Below are 19,786 nucleotides of genomic sequence, written 5' to 3' on the forward strand. Positions count from 1 at the left end.
ATTGAAATAAAATGTTAATAATATTTATTGCTTGTTAGTTTTATTTAAAAGATGTTGTCTTTATGTGTATATCCATGAAGTATCAACTTTACTTTGATCAATAATAACAGGCTCCACAGCACCAAATGGATGTACAGTTTTCAGATGAACTTTTAGATTATGTGGCTGTACTGCTGAGTAGGAACAATATGTGCACTTGTGTTGTCTTCCATCCTGTAACAATTTAAATAGATGAAATCATCTATTTTTTTTTTTTAGCATGTACCTACAATTTATTATAAAAACCTCTACTACATATCACTTTATAGTTTTGCAAAAACATTCCAATTCACTAAAAACTAGGCTTGTGTCGGTCATGAACTAAGAACGGTTAAGAATGAAATCCCGTGAAGGACCGAAAGGATCTAAATCTTTTTGCACGCTGTTAATCGGTCTTTAGGTCCTTTAGTTCAGTGGAATTGGAGAGCGCTTGACTGAGTGGAACGGAAAACGGATGGAACGAAACAGTTCACAATGTCGCTTGCACAAGTGCGAACGAGATGAAAGAACGACGTGAGTGACGTGACACGCCAAAGTCCGAAAAGTATGAAGGAAAATCAAATATTTTTCTATATATTTTAATTAGTTTTATTGTGTTATGGTGTTTTTGACATATAATATCGTAACAACTTCAATTATATTCAGTTACCAAAGGTTGGAAAAAAAATGCGAGTGTAAAACAGATTCCTATTCATTCCTGGCTCTCAACAACCGAACTGAACTAAAGGAACTAAAAGACCGAACTAGTTTGTTTGACCGATTGACCAAGAGCGGAGCGCTTTCTGTAGTGAACGAGCAGGCACAAGTCTAATAAAAACTGTCTGATTAATGACTATTGTTTTTGACTAAAGGTTTAATCTCAAGCTACTTAGAGGCCTATAAAAAGGCCCCCCATTCGTTTGCATTTTAATTCTCCACTTTAAAAAATTTGCATTTAACTTAGCAAGCTTAGATTCCTGAGCGACTAAAGGTTATAATTTAATGACAGGTGGCTGTGGGTTGGAATGTTTTGTGTCCAGTTTTGGATAGTAAAAATAAAAATTCATACTTACTTTTTCATGTTTTAGCAAATGCCTCTTGTATGTAGACCGATGAACAGTTTTATAGTAGCAAATATCACAGTAAAATTCTTTTTCAAGGTTCTTCACCTTAAAACAAAAAAATGGGTTAGATAGCTACAGTATACAATATAATAATATCAGTAACTAGCAGCAAACGGCGCAAGATTCTCATGATACTGCTTCAGAAGAACTTGTTGCAGGTAATAAAGACAAATAATAAAAAAACACATTATTGCCATTTTATTGATTGGAAAGAGACTTCTAAATGTAACACAAGTTGTAAATTATTATGCAAGTCTTCTGGTCATTCTTTAGAAGCAAATAATGGAATTCACCTAAAGAAGTAATGTTTGTTGCCCACGGCATTTTCAGAGAGCTGGCGAGCAGCCCTTCTGTCACCCATTGCCTCGTGGAGGTGACAGGGAGGCTGGCTCCGACCTAGCGCAACTCATTGGCATTGGCGGCTTTGCCGCCCAGCGTGGCAATGCCACCAGCCTTCTTCGCACCTTGCCACAAGGCACCGAGCTAGAGCCAGTTTTTTATTTATAGTTGTAGTTTTTAATTTTAGTTTAAATGCTTTATTTATTTTTGTTTATATTACTTGTTATTGCTATAAATATTTATGTTAAAAGAATGATAGAATTATCAACTATTAAATTCCAAACTTAAACATCAAACCTTAGGTTGTTGACTAGAGCCAGGTTTCTCTTGTTTTTGACATGGTTTACTAGGTTTTAGCTTGGACGACTTTGTGTTTAGTCTGGAACAAAGTAAAATGGATAAGGATGGCATTCCACCTGTCCAATGTCATTGCGTCTCACTCTCTCATTAAGCAAAATGTGAGACGCAAATACGCATTGGACAAAGAAATTAGATAGGTGTATAGGCATAATTATGACGTGACAGTAAAATACGTATTATGTGACACAATCTTAATTACATACTCACTTTGTTAGCTGCTCTCGTAACCTTTTTACAGTTTTATTACTATTGTGAGTGTTTAGTATATGGCACGTGATATCATCTTTACAATCGAACGTGTCTTTGCAAAAACTACAAACGAAGACTGCTACTTCTTGCATATTACATTTCGTTTAAACCAAATGTCTATGTAAAAAAACTTATTTAACTGAAACACTGCTTCTACTCATTAACACACTAGTTGTTTAATTACAAATCCTCTCGATACCCGATGTACGTGTACTGTTGGCAAGAAGTATACATGAGTTAAAAATATATCAATTAGCTAAATGAATTAACGACGAAAGGCGAAAACCGAAATAAATATTATTTGATACAGGTTATAATATGGTAATTACACATGTACCGGATTGACTTTGACCACAGACTAATAAGATAAGAGATACCTTTGACAGGTGACCGGTGCTACCAACGTAAAAGCGCTAAACGAACGCACATATCACATCATGTGCTCTTGCACATGGCGCGTATGTAACCCGCGCAAGTTCAATGCACGGAAACAGCATGCTGAAGCTACATCAAAGAATATAATACTCACTAGGAGAAGATCGTTCTTCTATCGTCGTTCCTTTCGTTTTTTGTATAGAATTATCGTTAACTCCATACAAGGGCCTGACACTCTTTGATAGAGAAAGCGAAATACCGAAATTTATATGAGTGAAAGAGAAAAAGGATTATGCTGCCATACATTAACCTGTCAATACATGAATATGTCTTGCTCTTACCCCTGGTTGCTAGGTTTCAAGTCTATAACTACTATACTATGTCTATGAATCCATACAATAAAATGTCCCCTTCAAAATTTCGTTTATAGTAGTAGCGCCCTCGTTGTATACCAATGGAACTAAAATTGACAACCGGTTTAGCCTGGCTTCATCTTGTATGAAGGATCCAAATTTTCAAAATTCGGTAGCGACCCCTAAACCGTAATTGAAAATTCTGAAAAAATCCCCATTTGTTTTTTAGTGAAAGAGAATAAATTAAGCGGGTGAGACATAGAAAATTTTAACTTCGACGAAATAAGCAACACCCTAATAAACATGTACATTGACACTTCACGCCAAAGCAAGTGCTGCCATCTACCGTTCTCTTGTACGATACACGTGCAAATAGGTAATTCGCAACTCGTGTCGATTTAAAACACGCCCTTCATTCGTTCGTTTATCACCACTCGTTGCGAATTTCTTACTTTCCGCACTTGTATCGTAATAGTACATTTCGATGCTAGTGCGGAAAGTATGTCTACTTCACGAGTACCGAGATATCTTGCCCCGAGCCGTAGGCGAGTGGCAAGACTCGGGACGAGCGAAGAATGACATTTCCGCACGTGTATCGAACGACGTTTTTTAATACAGTTGAGAAAAAATAAGAAAAGCAACAAGTAAGGAATGGAATTCGGAACTTTTATATTATTAATTCTGTGACATCATTGACATTGACATTATGAAGAGGTGTTTTTCTTCTAGCTTTTATTCGACTAGAATAGATTTTGTTATTATTATCAAAGGTAGATATAACTCCGTAATAGATGGATACAGTCTAAGGAAAAAACGTGCCTCGAAAATCAAGAAAATTTGATTCTCGTTCAGAGGGCGCTACTAGTTTTGGCCTACAGTCGTATAGATGGCGTTGACGGTTTCGTTTGTTATTTAACAATTTTAACGCATATCAGTGAAAGAACATGGGTCAAAATCATAAAAATAATTAATGCTAATAAAAAAAATCTTTTATCTATATTTAAATACATTCTATCATATTTTTATAAATCTTTATTTTTAGTTTTAAAGTGTGTCGACAGATGGCAGTGAATTTACTGGGGTTACAAAATTTACTATGACAGTACCGCTCTAGTATAAGTTACTCTGTTATTATTGAACCCTCTTCAAATTCTTGCAGTAAGAAAATACGCCTCTTCTTTGACAGCCGTTCCGTTCCATTCAGACAACTTATTAAGAACGATTTTTCAATATTAAAAAATAAACGTGTTATAATACTTATAATGGTGAAGAGGTAAGTAATAAAATATGAAATATGCATATTTTTCGTATTCCTACATTAACAGTAAGTTTTTATGTTGATTACGACGTTTAAAGGAAACTAATATTAACACTCATCAATAAGTACTCATGAATTGGAACAAGTAAAAATTTTAAAAAATTGGAAAAGTAAAAAGCACTAGTTCGCGAAAACCAACTTTCCGCACGCTAAACAGCCACGAAAAGGCACTTTTTGAGCAACTAATAAAAAAAACTATTATTATACTGTACAGTTTGTACACAGTAAAAACTATCCATATTTCTTTTAGATTTTTCTACATTTGCATTAAACTCGTTTAATATTAATGATGGTTTTAAATCAAATTGCTCTATGGTTTATAGTGTAGTTAAAATGAAACTTCACGGTGCGACAATAAAATACGATTTATTCAACCATTTAAACGAACTAAATATAACAGTATAAGTGATCAAGTAGGTAAACATAAATGTTTAGATTTAATAATATACAAAAACTGACAGTCATAATTTAGCTTATATCCAAATTAATTACATATAATTATTAAGGCTATTATTCAGAAACAGGGCACAGATTTATTTGCGATTTAGATGCAATATAAAGATGAAACAATGTGAAAATTGAAGTAGAAACTATTGATGTGATTTGTATAATTTTATAATAACTTTGCAACAAAACAATATGGTGCCTTTTTTGGCTTTGGGTAATGTATACTGGCTTACAGTCTTTATGGGGACAGCCTGAATGCGCATTCACCTAGGTGTAGTTCATACCTTAATCTAACTACAGTGTTAAAACAATGATATTTTAAGAAAGGCACTTTATTTATATGTATAAATTATAAAAGTACTAGCGACCCGCCCCGGCTTCGCACGGATTACACAAAATCTTAACAAATTATAGAACTAAACCCTTCCTTCCTAAGAATCCTTCTATTGGTAGATGAAAACCGCATGATAATCTGTTCCGTAGTTTCTGAGTTTATCGCGAACATACAGACAGACAGACGCGGCGAGGTACTGTTTTATAAGGTGAAGACAATACATTAGGGTTACTACAATGATATTATAAGCAGTGATAATCATACGCCGTCTGTGCACTGCTCAGGCAAGACGACGATTGAAGTATTTTGTGTCTTGTGCTTGACGCTTGGAGCGTATCCATTTTTAAAAAAAGTCATTGGTTGAAACAATTGTCAATTGTTCTTAGGGAAAAGATAGAGTACTGTTGACTTGATGAGACGCTGGCATTAAGGTGGAATTAGAAATCATGCTTTTAACAACCATTACAGTGTTTACCTTTCGTCTTAAACAGACTCGAGATTGCACTATTAAGAAGGTAATAGACACAGTAAAATTAAATCTAGAAAATTAAACGATAATTATAATTACAATCGAACAAAGGAATGCCACTATAGTTCGTCAAGCAAATGTTGTCAGTAGAAATAGGCGGCAAATTTAAAACATGTAGGCGCGAAGGGATATCGTCCCATAGAAGATTTGAATTTCGCGCCTTTTTCTACTGACAAGATATGCTTGACCAACTATAGGTACTTATTCAATAATTATCGATTTTTTCGTCCAATTCAAGGCGTATTTCGATAGACAGGCAAAATTAAAGAGGACAGCCAAAATGTGCGGAATATAAGTTTCGCAACTGTTGCTATGCTCTAAGCACAGGCGCCTACGTAGAACCTAATTTAGAATAACTGAAATCACTGTAATTCAATAAATTGCTAATATTTTAAAGTAAACGTAAGAAGTTTCGGTTTAATACTATTTAGGCCACTAACTCGGGGTTAAGCGGCTAAAGCGTTAACCCGGTGTCAAATTGTACTGGTATCCATGGTAACTCCAGGTTTAACCGGTTAACCCCGGGTTAGTTAATGGTGCAAGTGGCGCTTAGAAACATGTCATTTTCGTAATTCCAATAAAGTGCTTTTAACGACATGGTACTTCAATATTAAATTCACAGTCCCATGGTCTGCACTGTTCACTGACAACTCATCAACTTTATTGCAAAGATATAAGGTCCACCGATGGTCGGCTGAAAGTGTTGCTGTTAGTACACTCAGCTAAACTGTTAGCTTAGCACCCCTGCATACATTTTTATATGCAGGCTGCCAGGCCAATAGTGTTGCTGACTGTACCTATTGACTTTGGTCGTAATGTGAAACTATTATATTTTCTGCACTCCGGCCGGAAAGCGTCAAGTTTCGGCCGCTGCGCTAAACCTAGTTGCCGCTCCGGCTCCATCGAACAGAAAAGTAGTAGACACACCTCGGTCAGTAAAAATGGAAGCCAGATCACATGTTATTATTAGCCGAGGAGACATATCTTACTATACTGGGCAGTTATATTAGGTATGTATGTAATATACTATTTAATTGTACCCACTTATTATGACAATTGGTTTATTGTAAATAACAATTTAATTTATTCAATCTTGTATGAACCCCCAAGTACATAACCAGGATTTCCGCACATCACGTTAAATAAAAAGAAGAGAGGAACACAATATCGTTTTTGTAAATTTTACGCGCAAATATTTTATTGCGATTAATCATAAACTAAAATATCTGAAATAACTACATAAACAATTTCATCTATAACATACTAGGAGGATAAAACCAAACGGAGTAGCCATTAACAGGCGTTCCCCTCCCCCGCAAAAATCGGCAGAGTTTTTTGTACAGAAAATTACAGACGTGGCGTTTCCGTTTGGTTATATCCTCCTAGATAACATAACATAATGTAATTAAATCTAATAACACCTAGTCCGTCAAAAACTGCTCCATTTTAAATAAATCCGATTCGTTTTAACCGTGGAATATAATTTGAGCTAAAATCAATGAAGCAGTTTTGTTCAGAATATAAGATTACCCTAGGCAAGGTAGTGAACCTAATTTATCTTTGCACTGACATACACATAATATAAGGTTTACTATTGTAATAGGTAATCAAAATATTTGTAAGTGGATCACGCCCACAACAACTCACGACATACAGGGTGGCTAAAAATAAGTGCATTCCCGTTGCCAGGGAGGTAAGGATTATATTACTTTTACTATGGGACCAACCACGAAATCGCGAATTTTTTTAGCCACCGTGTATAATATTCACCATTTATAAGAGTTATTAATTAATTATTAAAATCATTACTTATACATGTTTAAATTTGAAAGTGATAAGGCTTAAACAATTATTGTTTGTATTTTATAAACATGAATATAGTAAAGAAATACATTTATTGACAAATGTTTTTCGGGACAGTCAAAGAATCTTTGTCAATAAAGTGTTATAGGCATGGAAATAAATGTTACAGAAAAGAACCAGCCAGCAAAAGTACCCATACACCGAGTAGATAAAAACAAATTATATTTTTGTCACTACAGCCAATAAGCATACGAACTAAGAAGTTATTTACCTTCTAATCAAATGTGTATTCATTTAAATTGCAGTCCATTGAAAACAACCTCAGTACCAATAATATTTAACAAAATGTTTTACTTAAACATAGATATACATATATTTTTTCAAACACATGTAGTTTTCAAATAATTCAGTGCCACAATTTATGTATATTAACTACTGGCTATGATTAAATTCTAAATAGAGTTCTTAATTTACATTGACGTATTGTCTCCGTAGCATGGCTGTTAAGAGTTAGGCTAGGCTGTGTCCAGGCTAGCTCGGAGCGCCTCCATGCCCTCGTCGGACGTCCAATAATCGACGAGGAGGTCACGTTCCATCTCCAAACTCGATTGGAATGTTTTTTCACTTCTGTTTATGGCCAAAAGTTGCTTCTTCACCAAGATAGTCTGTAAGGAAACATACTTGTTTAATGAACTCGCCAACTATTACATAAACCAAAGAGGTTTACAATAGTGGCATACTGGCAAAAGTTGTATGAATATTTAGTGAACAAATAAATTAAAAAAAAAAAAAAAAAAACTTTCGAAACATACATTTATCATGAAATTTGTGGTATTTTCTATGAAAAGGGACCTTATTGTCGATAGCGCTTACGCCGTTATAAACGATGCTCCGATATAAATACAATGCCGCGCGACGCTGTGCGGCGTAAGCGCCATCGACAATAAGGTAAGGTCCCTTTTCATAGAACATGCCCCATTTTATTTCTGATTTCTGATTTGAATAGTACCGGCACTCATAAACATGGAACATCCTAAAGCCGTGGTACTGGGCAAAAACTGAGATAGGTAGTTAAGTGCAATAGTTATTTACGATACAAGTGCGGCAAAGAGGAAATTCGAAACGAGTGGCGATAAATTAAAACACGACCGCAGGGAGTGTTTTAAATCGACACGAGTTGCGAATTACCTATTCGCACGTGTATCGTACAACGTTTTACAGTACATATGGCCCTTTCAACTTTAGACACATGCACGAAAAGTGCTATTTGACGCACTAGTGCGCAGAAAGTAGCACCATATGTACTGTAAAGATGTTTTCCCCTCACTAGCTCGGAAAGCCGTCTTTTATCCTTTAAAACAAGCGGGGAAAAACGCATTTTATCCACTAGTGGGGAAAGTAATTTGACCTTGGGATGGAGCGTGTTTAAGTAGCTTGACAGATAACAAAACGTAAAACGCTCATAATAATGGTTCGTTCGATATTAATTATCATTAAATAAATGGTTTGAGAATTTAATAAAAAATACCAAATTTAGCTTTATTAATGATTTTAAGTCATAAACCTTAAATTCGATAAGAAACATTTGTTTTTTAAATGATGTTGCATGTAATTCTGAACGCACAAGTTGAGTCGATGCAATTTCAAAACGCATCGTCAAAAATGTCAACATTGTCAACAAAAATTTTCTCACCGATTCCGACACGTAAAAATACACAACTTCCAGAGTTTTCTGTTATAATATCGTATTATCGTTAAAAAAATGAGTGATTCCAGTGATGAAGATGATCTAACGCCTGTGGATGTTGCACTTTCCTCGCTATAGTGAGGGGAAAAGTTTAGTGTTACACACGGGTGCAAGTGTATTTTACTTCTCGTGTGTTAAAACACTCGCTACGCTCAGGATTCTATTTTAGAACCACTCGCTTCGCTCGTGGTTCAACTATAGCATCCTTTCGCTTACTCGTGTTTCAATTCCACACTCGCGGGTAAAATACAACTTTGCACCTTTGTATAACAAATAACTATTTCTATCTGACCTATAAAAATGCTCATAAATTTTCTATTTCCGGCAAGAATTGTGGCGTGTGTACTGATAAATCTGCAGTTCTAATTAGAGATGGGCCGAATATATACTTTGCCAAATACGAATATTCAGTTGGGCTAAAACTGCCTAAAACGCTCAAAACAAGTTCATACAGTTCAGTCCGCGGTTTGCACTCCACACGTGTCTTCGATTTCTGAAATTATACATCATGTAATGGGATTGGATTTTATTTTTATTTTTTTATTTATTTAATAAAATACAAAGTATTCTTACAATAATCATAGCCCCGCAAAACTCAATAAAGAGTTTGACCGTGGGGTCATCAGTCTCTAGTTACATATGTACTGATGGATGGGAGGAGGTTACCCAACTTGCCCAGGACCGGAGTCAGTGGAAGAATATGATTCGAGCCCTACACCCCAGCAGAGGGTAACAGGATGAAAAGAAGAAGATACCACGTGTAAATGTACTTCTCAAATATTTGACGACCCTTGGAAATAATGACTCCAACACTTCTATTATGATGAAAAAGCTAGAAACTGAACTAAAAACTCGATTTGAAAGTGTTCAAGTCTAATTACTAGATCCGATAGGCTTACATTGAACTTTTTCACCACTGAAAAACATAAACTTTTCTCTGAAGCTGGGAATGTTTATGAAAAGAAACGGAACCGTCTCATGTCATGCCTGACCGCGCTAAAAGCTTGGTTTTTCTTCACCATTATTTACCTCTTATTAATTATGAAGTATAATAACAATAATTGTCTAAAATTAAACAGTCAATGAACTATTCAATTAAACTATAATTATTTTGGAATTACTGTTCGATTGTTGTGGAGAAACACTAATATTTACCTTTGTTGATTACAAAACTCTTAAATATAAATAATATAATCATTGTTGCTATGCCAGGAATCTGATCCAAATATTCGGCCCATCTCTAGTTTTAATCCCTAATAATATTATGAGTGGCAGTGTAAATTCGTCATTTTAAAAGCATAAAATCTAATAATGGAGACCTTGGAGAATTTTACCCACATACACAAAAAGTTATTCCCGTCATAATAAACGAAGACACACAAGGTTAGCTTTTATCGCTACAGGTTACGACCTCATAACCGTCGCTTGTTATAGCTATGTGAATTTAGCTGTAGTAAAGACGATATTGCTCTCAAATGTGGGTCTACAGCATATTGCTAGTTGCGTTGTCTTTGCACGTTATATGTCAAGAAAATCAGGATTATATTTTATATTATTATGGTATAGTGAGTATCGTATAATTTAGTAAAAGCTTACGTATTAACGATGTCGAAATTTTATAAATTAAAACACGACAACACGACATTAGACACGACGACACGTGATAAATCACCGCTTTTTCGACTTTCCTATTTTTCGCACTTGTATCGTTACGTACAGTCGCCATCAGATATATCGGAGCGGCCGAGGTGCTCACAAATATGTGAACACGACTCTATTGTCAAGGCGTTAGGTGCGTGTTTAGATATTTTTGAGCACCTCGGCCGCTCCGATATATCTGATGGCGACTGTACTATTTCAACACCCTTGCTCGTAACGTAGAAATTATTTAACCGCTTTCAGGCTCATAAGCCTAGATATTACACACGCGTGCTTTTTTTATTTTATATTATCGCACTCGTGCGTTAATGTATGATAATCCGATCTAGTTAAGATTGTAACTAATTGCTAATAATAGGAGTATGTAATATATTGAGACGGAGCCTTCTAAAATAGGTCGAGTAGCTTACATGTATATACCTACCGGCGGCTGCCGGCCGGCCCGCCAGCGGCTGGGCCGAGGGGCCGGCAATCAGTATGACAGATTTTGGACTTTTACTAGCTGTTTTAACAATTAAAATTTGATTCATATGTAATGGCTCTTCTACACGATGGGCCATCATACTGGCCCACTAGAATGGGCCAGCGTGTATAGAGAGGGTAGTGGTGTCGGATGGCTTATGGCGCGGCGGGATGGCGATGGGATAGCCACGGTGTCGGTTTTTTCGTCTGCACATCAAAGGTAGGCCAGCGATGGTGCGTACGCATCTACACGCTACACGTGGCCCATTCCATAGTGCGTGCTCTCAACCATCGCATGGCTATCTCGCTGGTCCAGCGCTGGGCCATCGTGTAGAGGAGTCAAAACCATCGCATGGCCATCTCACTGGTCCAGCGCTGGGCCATCGTGTAGAGGAGTCCTAGGTTTCGTTTTTTTTCTCGCAAGTGTGCTGAAAAACGTCGTATGAAACACGTGTGCATTGGTCATTACACACATCGGCTTTCTTATTGCTTTCAGCTCGCGCGCACAATAAGCCTCGTGTGTAGTAATTACCAACATAGCACTTGTATCACAATGTACTAAAAACGGGTCACTCACCCATCACTTGATGACACTCCTCGGTACGGAGTGAAACACGTCGAGCGATTTTCGACTTAAAATACGTCGTGTGACCCATTCTAATATATTTGATAATGGACGTTTAATTTGTTTACCTAAACCTAAATGTATGTAAGGCTCATTGTTTTCTGTCATTCAATAATCTCCTAAAGCCCAAGGTCCTACCTATAGTACTTATTTTTTTTAATTTATTTATTTATTACGATAAAGTGGCGTCAACTACCTACCGATTACCGATAGCACACAGTGAAATACTGAATATACTGTAACGCAACGCTTTAAAAAAATATATCTATAATTGGTCAAACAAAATAATAAGAACAAAAAAACCGGCCAAGTGCGAGTCGGACTCGCGCATCGAGGGTTCCGTACTTTTTAGTATTTGTTGTTATAGCGGCAACAGAAATACATCATCTGTGAAAATTTCCACTGTCTAGCTATCACGGTTCATGAGATACAGCCTGGTGACAGACAGACAGACGGACAGCGGAGTCTTAGTAATAGGGTCCCGTTTTTACCCTTTGGGTACGGAACCCTAAAAACTATACTCATCCTTTTCTTTTGGGTGCTAGTCATAGTGTAAAACAAAGATAGTATAATTGTCTCTGTCTATGTTTGAAATGAGACAGTCCTTTGACAAACTATATAATTACACATGAAGTAACAATCGATTATTGAATACAGTATTAGTATCCGTAATACTGCAGTCCGATCTAGATGAAATTTTGTGTTTCGATTAAATAGTGGGAGTGGGAGAGTGGGGGTGGGAGTGGAGTGAAAGTAAGGTCTATGTATATGAACACTAAAAAAGGGAGCCACCTTAAACAAAGCCAACACACTGAAAAGCACAACATAATTTTTATATACCCCATCCCTATCCTTGTCCAGTCCCGATCCCGTCATAAAGCAAATTTCTGCCAAAAAGTAATAAATACCTAATAATAAGCAAATTAATAACCATTACTTAGTTTTTGAAGGCGGTGCCAAACCAACAAAAACATTATTTGCCGCCAGCCTGCCAAACAGAAAAAAATACGCGTAGTTAACTAAATCGCGAGCAAGAACTAATTTAATGAGTAAACTACCTGTCTTTTTTATGCACGTAACTAAGTGCAGCATTCTTTGTTGTCTAAAATTTTGGTTCTCTAATTATACTTTTGAATAAGTAGTTTTCAGGCGGAATTTGATGGTCGTCAACTCGTCATTGTCCTCTCTTACCCAAGGGCCACGGAACCCACGCTCGGAGCATGCACGCTCGACGCTGACGCCGAACGCCATACATCGTTTAAAACAAATGTATGGCGGTCAGCTTTAGAGTCGAGCGGGCACACTCGGTGCGTGCGGTGCGTGCGTGGCGTAACACACACCCGACTTCAATTGAGATTGAGACTATATACAATATCCAGTCAATAAACCGCTAAGCTTTATTCACTGCCCCAGGACGAGAGCGAACGCAGCCTGGAGTCGTGCGCGGCGGGCGTGGCATGCGCCGCCGTGCTGCAGCGGTACTGGCGGCCGGCGGCGCTAGTGCGGCTGTGTCGCTGTCCGCGGCGCGCGCGCTGCGACACGCTGCTGCCGCCAGACCGACGGATCCACCTCAACAACCGCGCGCACTTCCAAGTGAGATAAACCGAGCTCCGAGCGTCACGAGCGTGCACGCTCCTAACGCTCTAAGCGTGAGTTTCGTGGCCCTCGGGTAACATTGAAGAGCGAATGTGGCCTAACAGTGCTCAATAGTCACGGCATGCGCGGCGGTGATGCAACGTTACATACGCACTGACTGTACCTTTCTTTGGGGGTCTGTTAAATTACGCCTTTAAACGTTTGTTATGAATCCAAATTCGGCTTCAAGTTGACTTGCGTTTAATGTTTCTCATATCTCATAGAATATATGTGGTGATTACTGTTTTGGTGTTTATATTTTACCAAATAAAGTATACAGGCAATCTCTTGCCGTGCCTTCGAACCTTTGTACAAATTACTTACAAGTACCTACCATTATTCTACTTATTACACTACAAAGCCACACGTTATCAAAAATGAGGATATTGGAATAATAAGATAAGTAAATCTAACTAGACGCAAATCGCACATAACGGATGTCATTATTTTAAACCACACTTTATATTTATTTTTTCAGTTTTGTAAACCTATCACCGACTGGCCGGATTGTTCCATCGGCGACGTTCCGTTGATCGTCCAATCTCCGTACGTCCGCATCGACCCCGAACAAATAGAAAACTTACATCACAAAAACATACAACTTGCGCCTCCAAAAATCACATTTAAATGTCGCTGTCGGCACCCCACATATTGGAAGTTGATTTCTACTATAGAAAACGAAGATATTAGTCAATATCGATGTGCTGCGCTGCCTTCTTGTAAGACAGGAGAGTTGTGCGGTCATGTTACTGGAGACTTATTTGCGTTGTATCAGTCGTGCACGTGTCCTAAGCATCATATTTGTGTGCAAGGGGGAGGGCTGCCGGAGATCAGTATGTCTGAACTTCTCTACCGGGGGAAAGGATGGCGGGCTCATTGTCAACGCATCAGTGATGATTATAGTTACGAAGATTATTAGCCCCTAATGCAGCAATACGACAAAACTAATAAGCTGTTTAATTTTTGTATTGAATAAGGTTCGTTAAGTATAGCAATTTAGCATGTTAAGAGGCTTATTTAAGATAACAACATAAAGATGGATGTAATTATGCATATGGCATTTTCTGTTATGTGTTATACTATAGACTTGTATGGTGCGTATTGGCTGACGCGAAGCGATGATAGTGCACGCCGTTACAAGATTCTGTTGCGCCTAACTATTAGACATGTAAAACCAATAATATGGTCTAAAGCTGCTACGCGGGCGCCACTGCCGCGGCCATAGCGTTTAATCAATTATTCTGGACTCAAGTAAAAGGACTCAAAAAACAATGTAATACAAATATAATCACCCTGCTAGTTGTTTGGCGATGTCTCTAGCTATGCTCCGTAGTGTGTCGTGGAACCCATCCTACCACACCACGTAGCTAACCCTGCCGCCCTACTGCGCTTCTTCGGCGGACAGACTCAAAATAATATTAACTTGTATAAATTTAATTACCCTGCTAGGTTGTTTGGCGATGTCCCTAGCTATGCTCCGCAGCGTGTCGTGGAACTGATCCGGCCACACCACTCGGCTGACCAGCCCGGCCTGCTGCGCCTCCTCCGCCGACAGTCTACGGCCGAACACAATCAAGTTGTCAACCTGTAAATAAACCAATAACCCAATCAGTAACGTAACGGTCCGTGCTGATCTGGCAGTTTCCCCATTGAACACTACACCTCTAAGTAGTCTGTAGTAGTGTAGGTCTAGACATACTTTAACATAACTCATATATCCTATAAGAATTATTAAAATTGTGATTGTGATCAATGTTATTAAACGTTTTTATTTTTGTTATTTAATGTCTTTCTTATTCTACATCTACAGTAAGTTAAAATGTACGTAGTGTAGGTACATATACTAGGTAAAGGAAGTGCGTTAAAATGCCTAGGATAGCGGTGCCGTCATATAGCGGCCGTCTCCATACACAATAATACCCATCCATATTTAGCCGAATTATTTTGTATCATGTGTCGCTATATGATGGCAGTTGGCACCGCTATCCTAGGAAAACAGCTTTAGAGTACAGAGCCTAAACAGAAATATTCTTTTGGCAAAAAATAATATTCGGTATGAGCATTTGTCGCCAAATCTACTTTTCTGACAGTAGGTAATCTTAGTTATCTGCTTAATGGGGTTGAGTTGATTTATTAAAAAGTTAACTACTTATAACCAGCCTTCGATCTCCATCATCAGACCTCCTCCGGTGGTTTCTAACCCTCGCCATTGAGTTAGCCATGTGACCGGGGAGCCTAATTTTACATCTATAAATTCAAGCAACGAAAGGAATGGAGGTAATCTCACCCAGGTAAGGAAACCATGCTTAATGGTGCCATAACATTGCATTACCGAAATTACGTACGCCAAAATATGCGGTCGCGCCACTACTGAATGAGTACGGGAGAGCTTAAGTGTGGGGAGCATAGTTAAGCTCCATGTTGTAGTGGATGTGATCCATGGCGATGGCAGTAGGGCAGTACTGATACTGACCGTGGGTCTCGGCAGGCGGGCGTGCGCCAGGAAGGCCGCGGAGCCGACGAGCAGGCCGCCGACGGCGAAGCTGGCGCGCTCGCCCGCCACCGCCACGTCGGCCAGCGCCGCCAGCGCCAGCCCCACGCCCGAGCACGCGCCGCTCGCGCCCGAGCACAGGACCTTGCTGTGCTGCTCCACTGTGCTCAACAGGGATCTGCAGTGACAAACGATATCATTGCTATTATACGTGTAGTACACACGACTACGGCACAGTACTAGGTCATTATCGTAATCAGGCGGATTCACAAAGATCCTCGCCAGAAAATCAAAAAGAAGCTCGGTCTGTTTAGACGTAATGCGGCCGCGGGTGCCATCAGGCGAGGCACCTCTACAAAGAACGAGCTGATTCTCACGGTAATTTAAACACGCCAATCGCCTATTTAAGTGGAAGGTAGCCCAGCTTGTATCTGCGCCAGAAGGCCTTGAGGCAATATCAATGTTTTGTAAGCAAGACTAGCATAACTCGCCGCTAAGATGGCAAAAGGCGCAGGTGCGAGTATTGCCATCTTTCTCTCTCATAATTTACTTATTAATGAGCAGCCTGTACCCATAAGCTTTTGATATCTAGTCAGTTTAGATATCTGCCCTGTAACCAAAAATTGGCACTGCCAACAGTGCCAACTAAATATTTATTTTAGCGATTTGGGTGCTATCATTTACGAATGCCAACTTATGAAAAACTTATATTTATAAAATATAGGTAGTAAGTAGTTATATGTATTAGGCACCTTATAGTTTCTGCAAATAAGACAGCATTGGTAGTTCTGATCTCCACATCCTCAGTGAGCAGGGGACTTAAATCAATAGATGAGCACAGTGTTCCACATTCAGAGGACAGGAGTGTCACGGCAATGTCTTCCTTGTTGTTAACGTACGCTAACGCGAGTTCGAGGTCTTTCAAAGTCTGAAAATAAAAGTAAACAAATGTTATAGCTTCTATCAAATGAATCAACAAGTACAAATAAACTTAGCTAAATTTGCAAACCTCGATAGTATATTGATCTCCTTTCCGTTTTACATTAATTTCTGCTAAATTATGATCAAATTTCACAGACAGGTTCTTTAGCTTGGACAGTTGCAGTTCTTCCTCCTTCTTAAAAGAATTTTCGTCATATTTAGGGGCCACTTTCTTCTGTTTTGCAGGCTTATCTGTCTTTGTATTGTCACGTTTCCTTTTGTTTAAAACATTCTGGAGTTTGGAGTTCAGCTTTTGTTTAATGGACAAACAGTCACTTTTATTGATAACTTCACTAGGTGATGCTATATTCGCATCAGACATGAATACTTCAGATTTTTGGTCAACTGACTCTTCATCAGCATTAGAAAGGTTCTGACTATCAGACATTTGCCGGGAGAAACGCGAGGCATCTAATAATGCACTGGAATCTTGGTCGTTAAGCCTGAGTGGGCTCATACAGTTGCTAGAATAGGAGCTTGAAGAATGACGACGGTAGATAATGGAGTCATCAGCACTGTGAGTCTCAAAGTCCTCAACTGTTGACTTAACTGAACTACTCAGAGATCCCCTTTGCTTTCCACCTGTAATCTTCTTAGCTTCTGATTCCTCTTTGATACACTCCTTCTTTCTTTCCCTAAACTTCATTTCTTTGCCATCTGGAGTTGAACTCTGGATTTTCTTGATAAATTCTGCTTTGGTTCTCATATTCTTTTTACCTTTAGGAGCTTCAGGTGTAAGCTGGTATATCATATTTACAGCACCCTCATCCATTAATAACTTGTCAACTTCAGAAAGTCTTTTATTTCCTTTAGTAGCTTTCGGTGGTGGCTTTTTCCAGTGCAATTTTCCTGTTGGGGACTTTGATTTTGGCCTTTGCTGAACTTCAGTCTTAATTTTTTTAGGAGCTGGCTGCTCTTTATCAGAAGACGCTTCTTTAGGCTTGGCAGGAAGCTTGCCCCTTGTGAATGTGTCAGGATTATCAGGGTCAAATATGACTTTTTTCTTAATAACTCTACCAAGCCTGCGCTGGGGCTGACCATCATCTGCAGTCTTATTTGTTGCAGTAGCATCACTAGTAGATGAATCAATAGATGATCCATCAATGCGGTCTGACTCTGCAACAGTTTCTATTGTTGTTGTAAGAGCTTCAGTAGACTTTATAAGGCCTTGACTTTCCTCCAAAAGTTTTTCATCAGCGTCATCTTTTATTGGTTCATCATCTTCCCAATCTCTCACCAGGTCATTAACAATGTTATCCTTAACATTATTTGATTTATTAGCATCAGTCTCTGTGTCGTCATCTTCATCTACTTCCATATCATTAGCAATTGTTGATGCATTATGGTTTTCTTTTTTTACCCTACTTTCAGTAGGACTTTCTGAGTGTTTCAAAACTATGTCTACAGGTTTCCTATTCCTTTTACTCTTAGCTTCAGTTGATTTGGGTTCATTAATTGTTATTTCTGAATCGGTATGTCGGTTTTTTTTACTTTTTGTTTCCAAAGACATACTTTCTTGTTTCTCTTCTGATGCTTTCTTATCCTTTTTGCTTGTTTTACCATCTGAAGCCACCACATCTGAAGTCTTAGAAGATGGGCCTGACACCCTTGTAATTTTTTTAGGTTTAGGTTCATCAGAATTCACCTCATTTTCATCTGCTGGGGTTTCTTCTTTATTAGATTTATCACTACTATTTTGTGAAAGCCTTTTCTCTGATTTTTTTCTCCGGGGAGTTTGTCTCACACTTCTTTTAGCAGATTTCAATCTTGTTAACTGTTGTAAAGCCAACTGGGCTTCCATGGTTTTTACATTTTTATGATCATCTGGAATGATCTTACTATACTGCTCATCAGCCTGTTCAACATTGCCTTCCAAAATGTTTAATAATTCTTCTTTGTTTAAAACTTCTTGTCTCACAGAGCCATTATTGTTCTCCACGTTGTCTGAGTGTAGCACATCACTCAATGCGCTGAGCATACTCTTGGAGGCATCAAGCTCATCAGCATGACCTACATTTTTATCAATCTCATTAGTATCATTTTCATTCCTCTCAACTAATATTTCAGTTTTAAAAGTCACTTGGTCACTAGATTCTACATTAATTTCAACCGATCCCTCTGCTTGTGAAATAACTTCTTCAATAATCTCTTCGGATTGACCAACAAGTAACTCTGATATTTCTTCAGGTATTTTAGAAGCCAACTCTGGGATGATGGCAATCAATTCCGCTTGGTTTTCAGTACTAAGTTGATGATCGCCTTCAGTAGTTGATGGCACTGCCTCAGCACTAGCCTCAGTAGAAACTACAGTTTCTACAGATATTAGTCCACTAATTTTATTCGTATCTACTGGCACATGCATATGATCCGTCGTGCTGTCGACCTGTATCTGATCCTGAACGGTGGTCTCGGCCACCGCCACTAAATCAGAGTTGGCCATGGCACCAGTTTCGGCGACACCGTTCGGCCTCGGAATCTCGTCTGCCGCGCTGGATATACAAGGCGTCCCATCGTTAACATTAATTAACATTTCCTCGCTTAAAACACTCTGAACCACACACTCTTCCACAACTTCCATAGTTTCTATTTAGATTTTATATTATAACCTATATGCATAAATAAATCAAACAACTAATAAAAGTAACACAAAATAAGTTTCTTATAAGTTTACATAATGTCTTTCACTTTTACTGTGTAAAGTAGTTAACGTAATATGCAAACAGTCTATTATTATATGATTTTTAAAGGTTTCACTTTACTTAATTCTCAATGAAATAAGTAAAACACAAGCTAAGTTTTTTCGCGTCCATTTTAAGCTGTTAAGGTGGGAATCTTGACGTTATTAAATACGTCTATTCCAGCGTCTATTAAAATCAAAGTGTACCATATCCCGCTGATTTCAATGACGCTTTTGAAATAACATTGAATCTAAACGGA

General features: G+C 38.2%; 3 protein-coding genes across 4 annotated transcripts; 1 reads left to right on the plus strand and 2 right to left on the minus strand.

Moving 5' to 3' along the window:
* Positions 1-23: 23 nt before the first annotated feature.
* LOC134745195 (RE1-silencing transcription factor B-like) lies at positions 24-2,457 on the minus strand. 2 transcript variants are annotated; one of them, XM_063679192.1, is made up of 4 exons: positions 2,049-2,457; positions 1,779-1,860; positions 1,092-1,181; positions 24-213 (listed from the first exon to the last, which is right to left on the minus strand). In XM_063679192.1, exons 1-4 carry the CDS (start codon positions 2,180-2,182, stop codon positions 61-63), a joined length of 459 nt encoding a protein of 152 aa, XP_063535262.1. In that variant the 5' UTR covers positions 2,183-2,457; the 3' UTR covers positions 24-60. The 2 variants fall into 2 exon arrangements, with proteins under 2 accessions (XP_063535262.1, XP_063535261.1); XM_063679191.1 differs by having other exon boundaries at positions 1,092-1,187.
* Positions 2,458-4,483: 2,026 nt separating this feature from the next.
* On the minus strand, positions 4,484-19,667 carry LOC134745109 (uncharacterized). The gene is made up of 5 exons (XM_063679057.1): positions 16,878-19,667; positions 16,621-16,796; positions 15,851-16,046; positions 14,819-14,962; positions 4,484-7,914 (listed from the first exon to the last, which is right to left on the minus strand). Exons 1-5 carry the CDS (start codon positions 19,425-19,427, stop codon positions 7,765-7,767), a joined length of 3,216 nt encoding a protein of 1,071 aa, XP_063535127.1. The 5' UTR covers positions 19,428-19,667; the 3' UTR covers positions 4,484-7,764.
* On the plus strand, positions 10,321-14,343 carry LOC134745181 (uncharacterized). The gene is made up of 3 exons (XM_063679170.1): positions 10,321-10,561; positions 13,156-13,335; positions 13,856-14,343. The coding sequence occupies exons 1-3, from the start codon at positions 10,472-10,474 to the stop codon at positions 14,294-14,296; spliced, it is 711 nt and encodes a 236-aa protein (XP_063535240.1). The 5' UTR covers positions 10,321-10,471; the 3' UTR covers positions 14,297-14,343.
* Positions 19,668-19,786: the final 119 nt, after the last annotated feature.

Source organism: Cydia strobilella, chromosome 11 (genome assembly GCF_947568885.1).
Source record: "Cydia strobilella chromosome 11, ilCydStro3.1, whole genome shotgun sequence".
Lineage (NCBI taxonomy): Eukaryota > Metazoa > Arthropoda > Insecta > Lepidoptera > Tortricidae > Cydia > Cydia strobilella.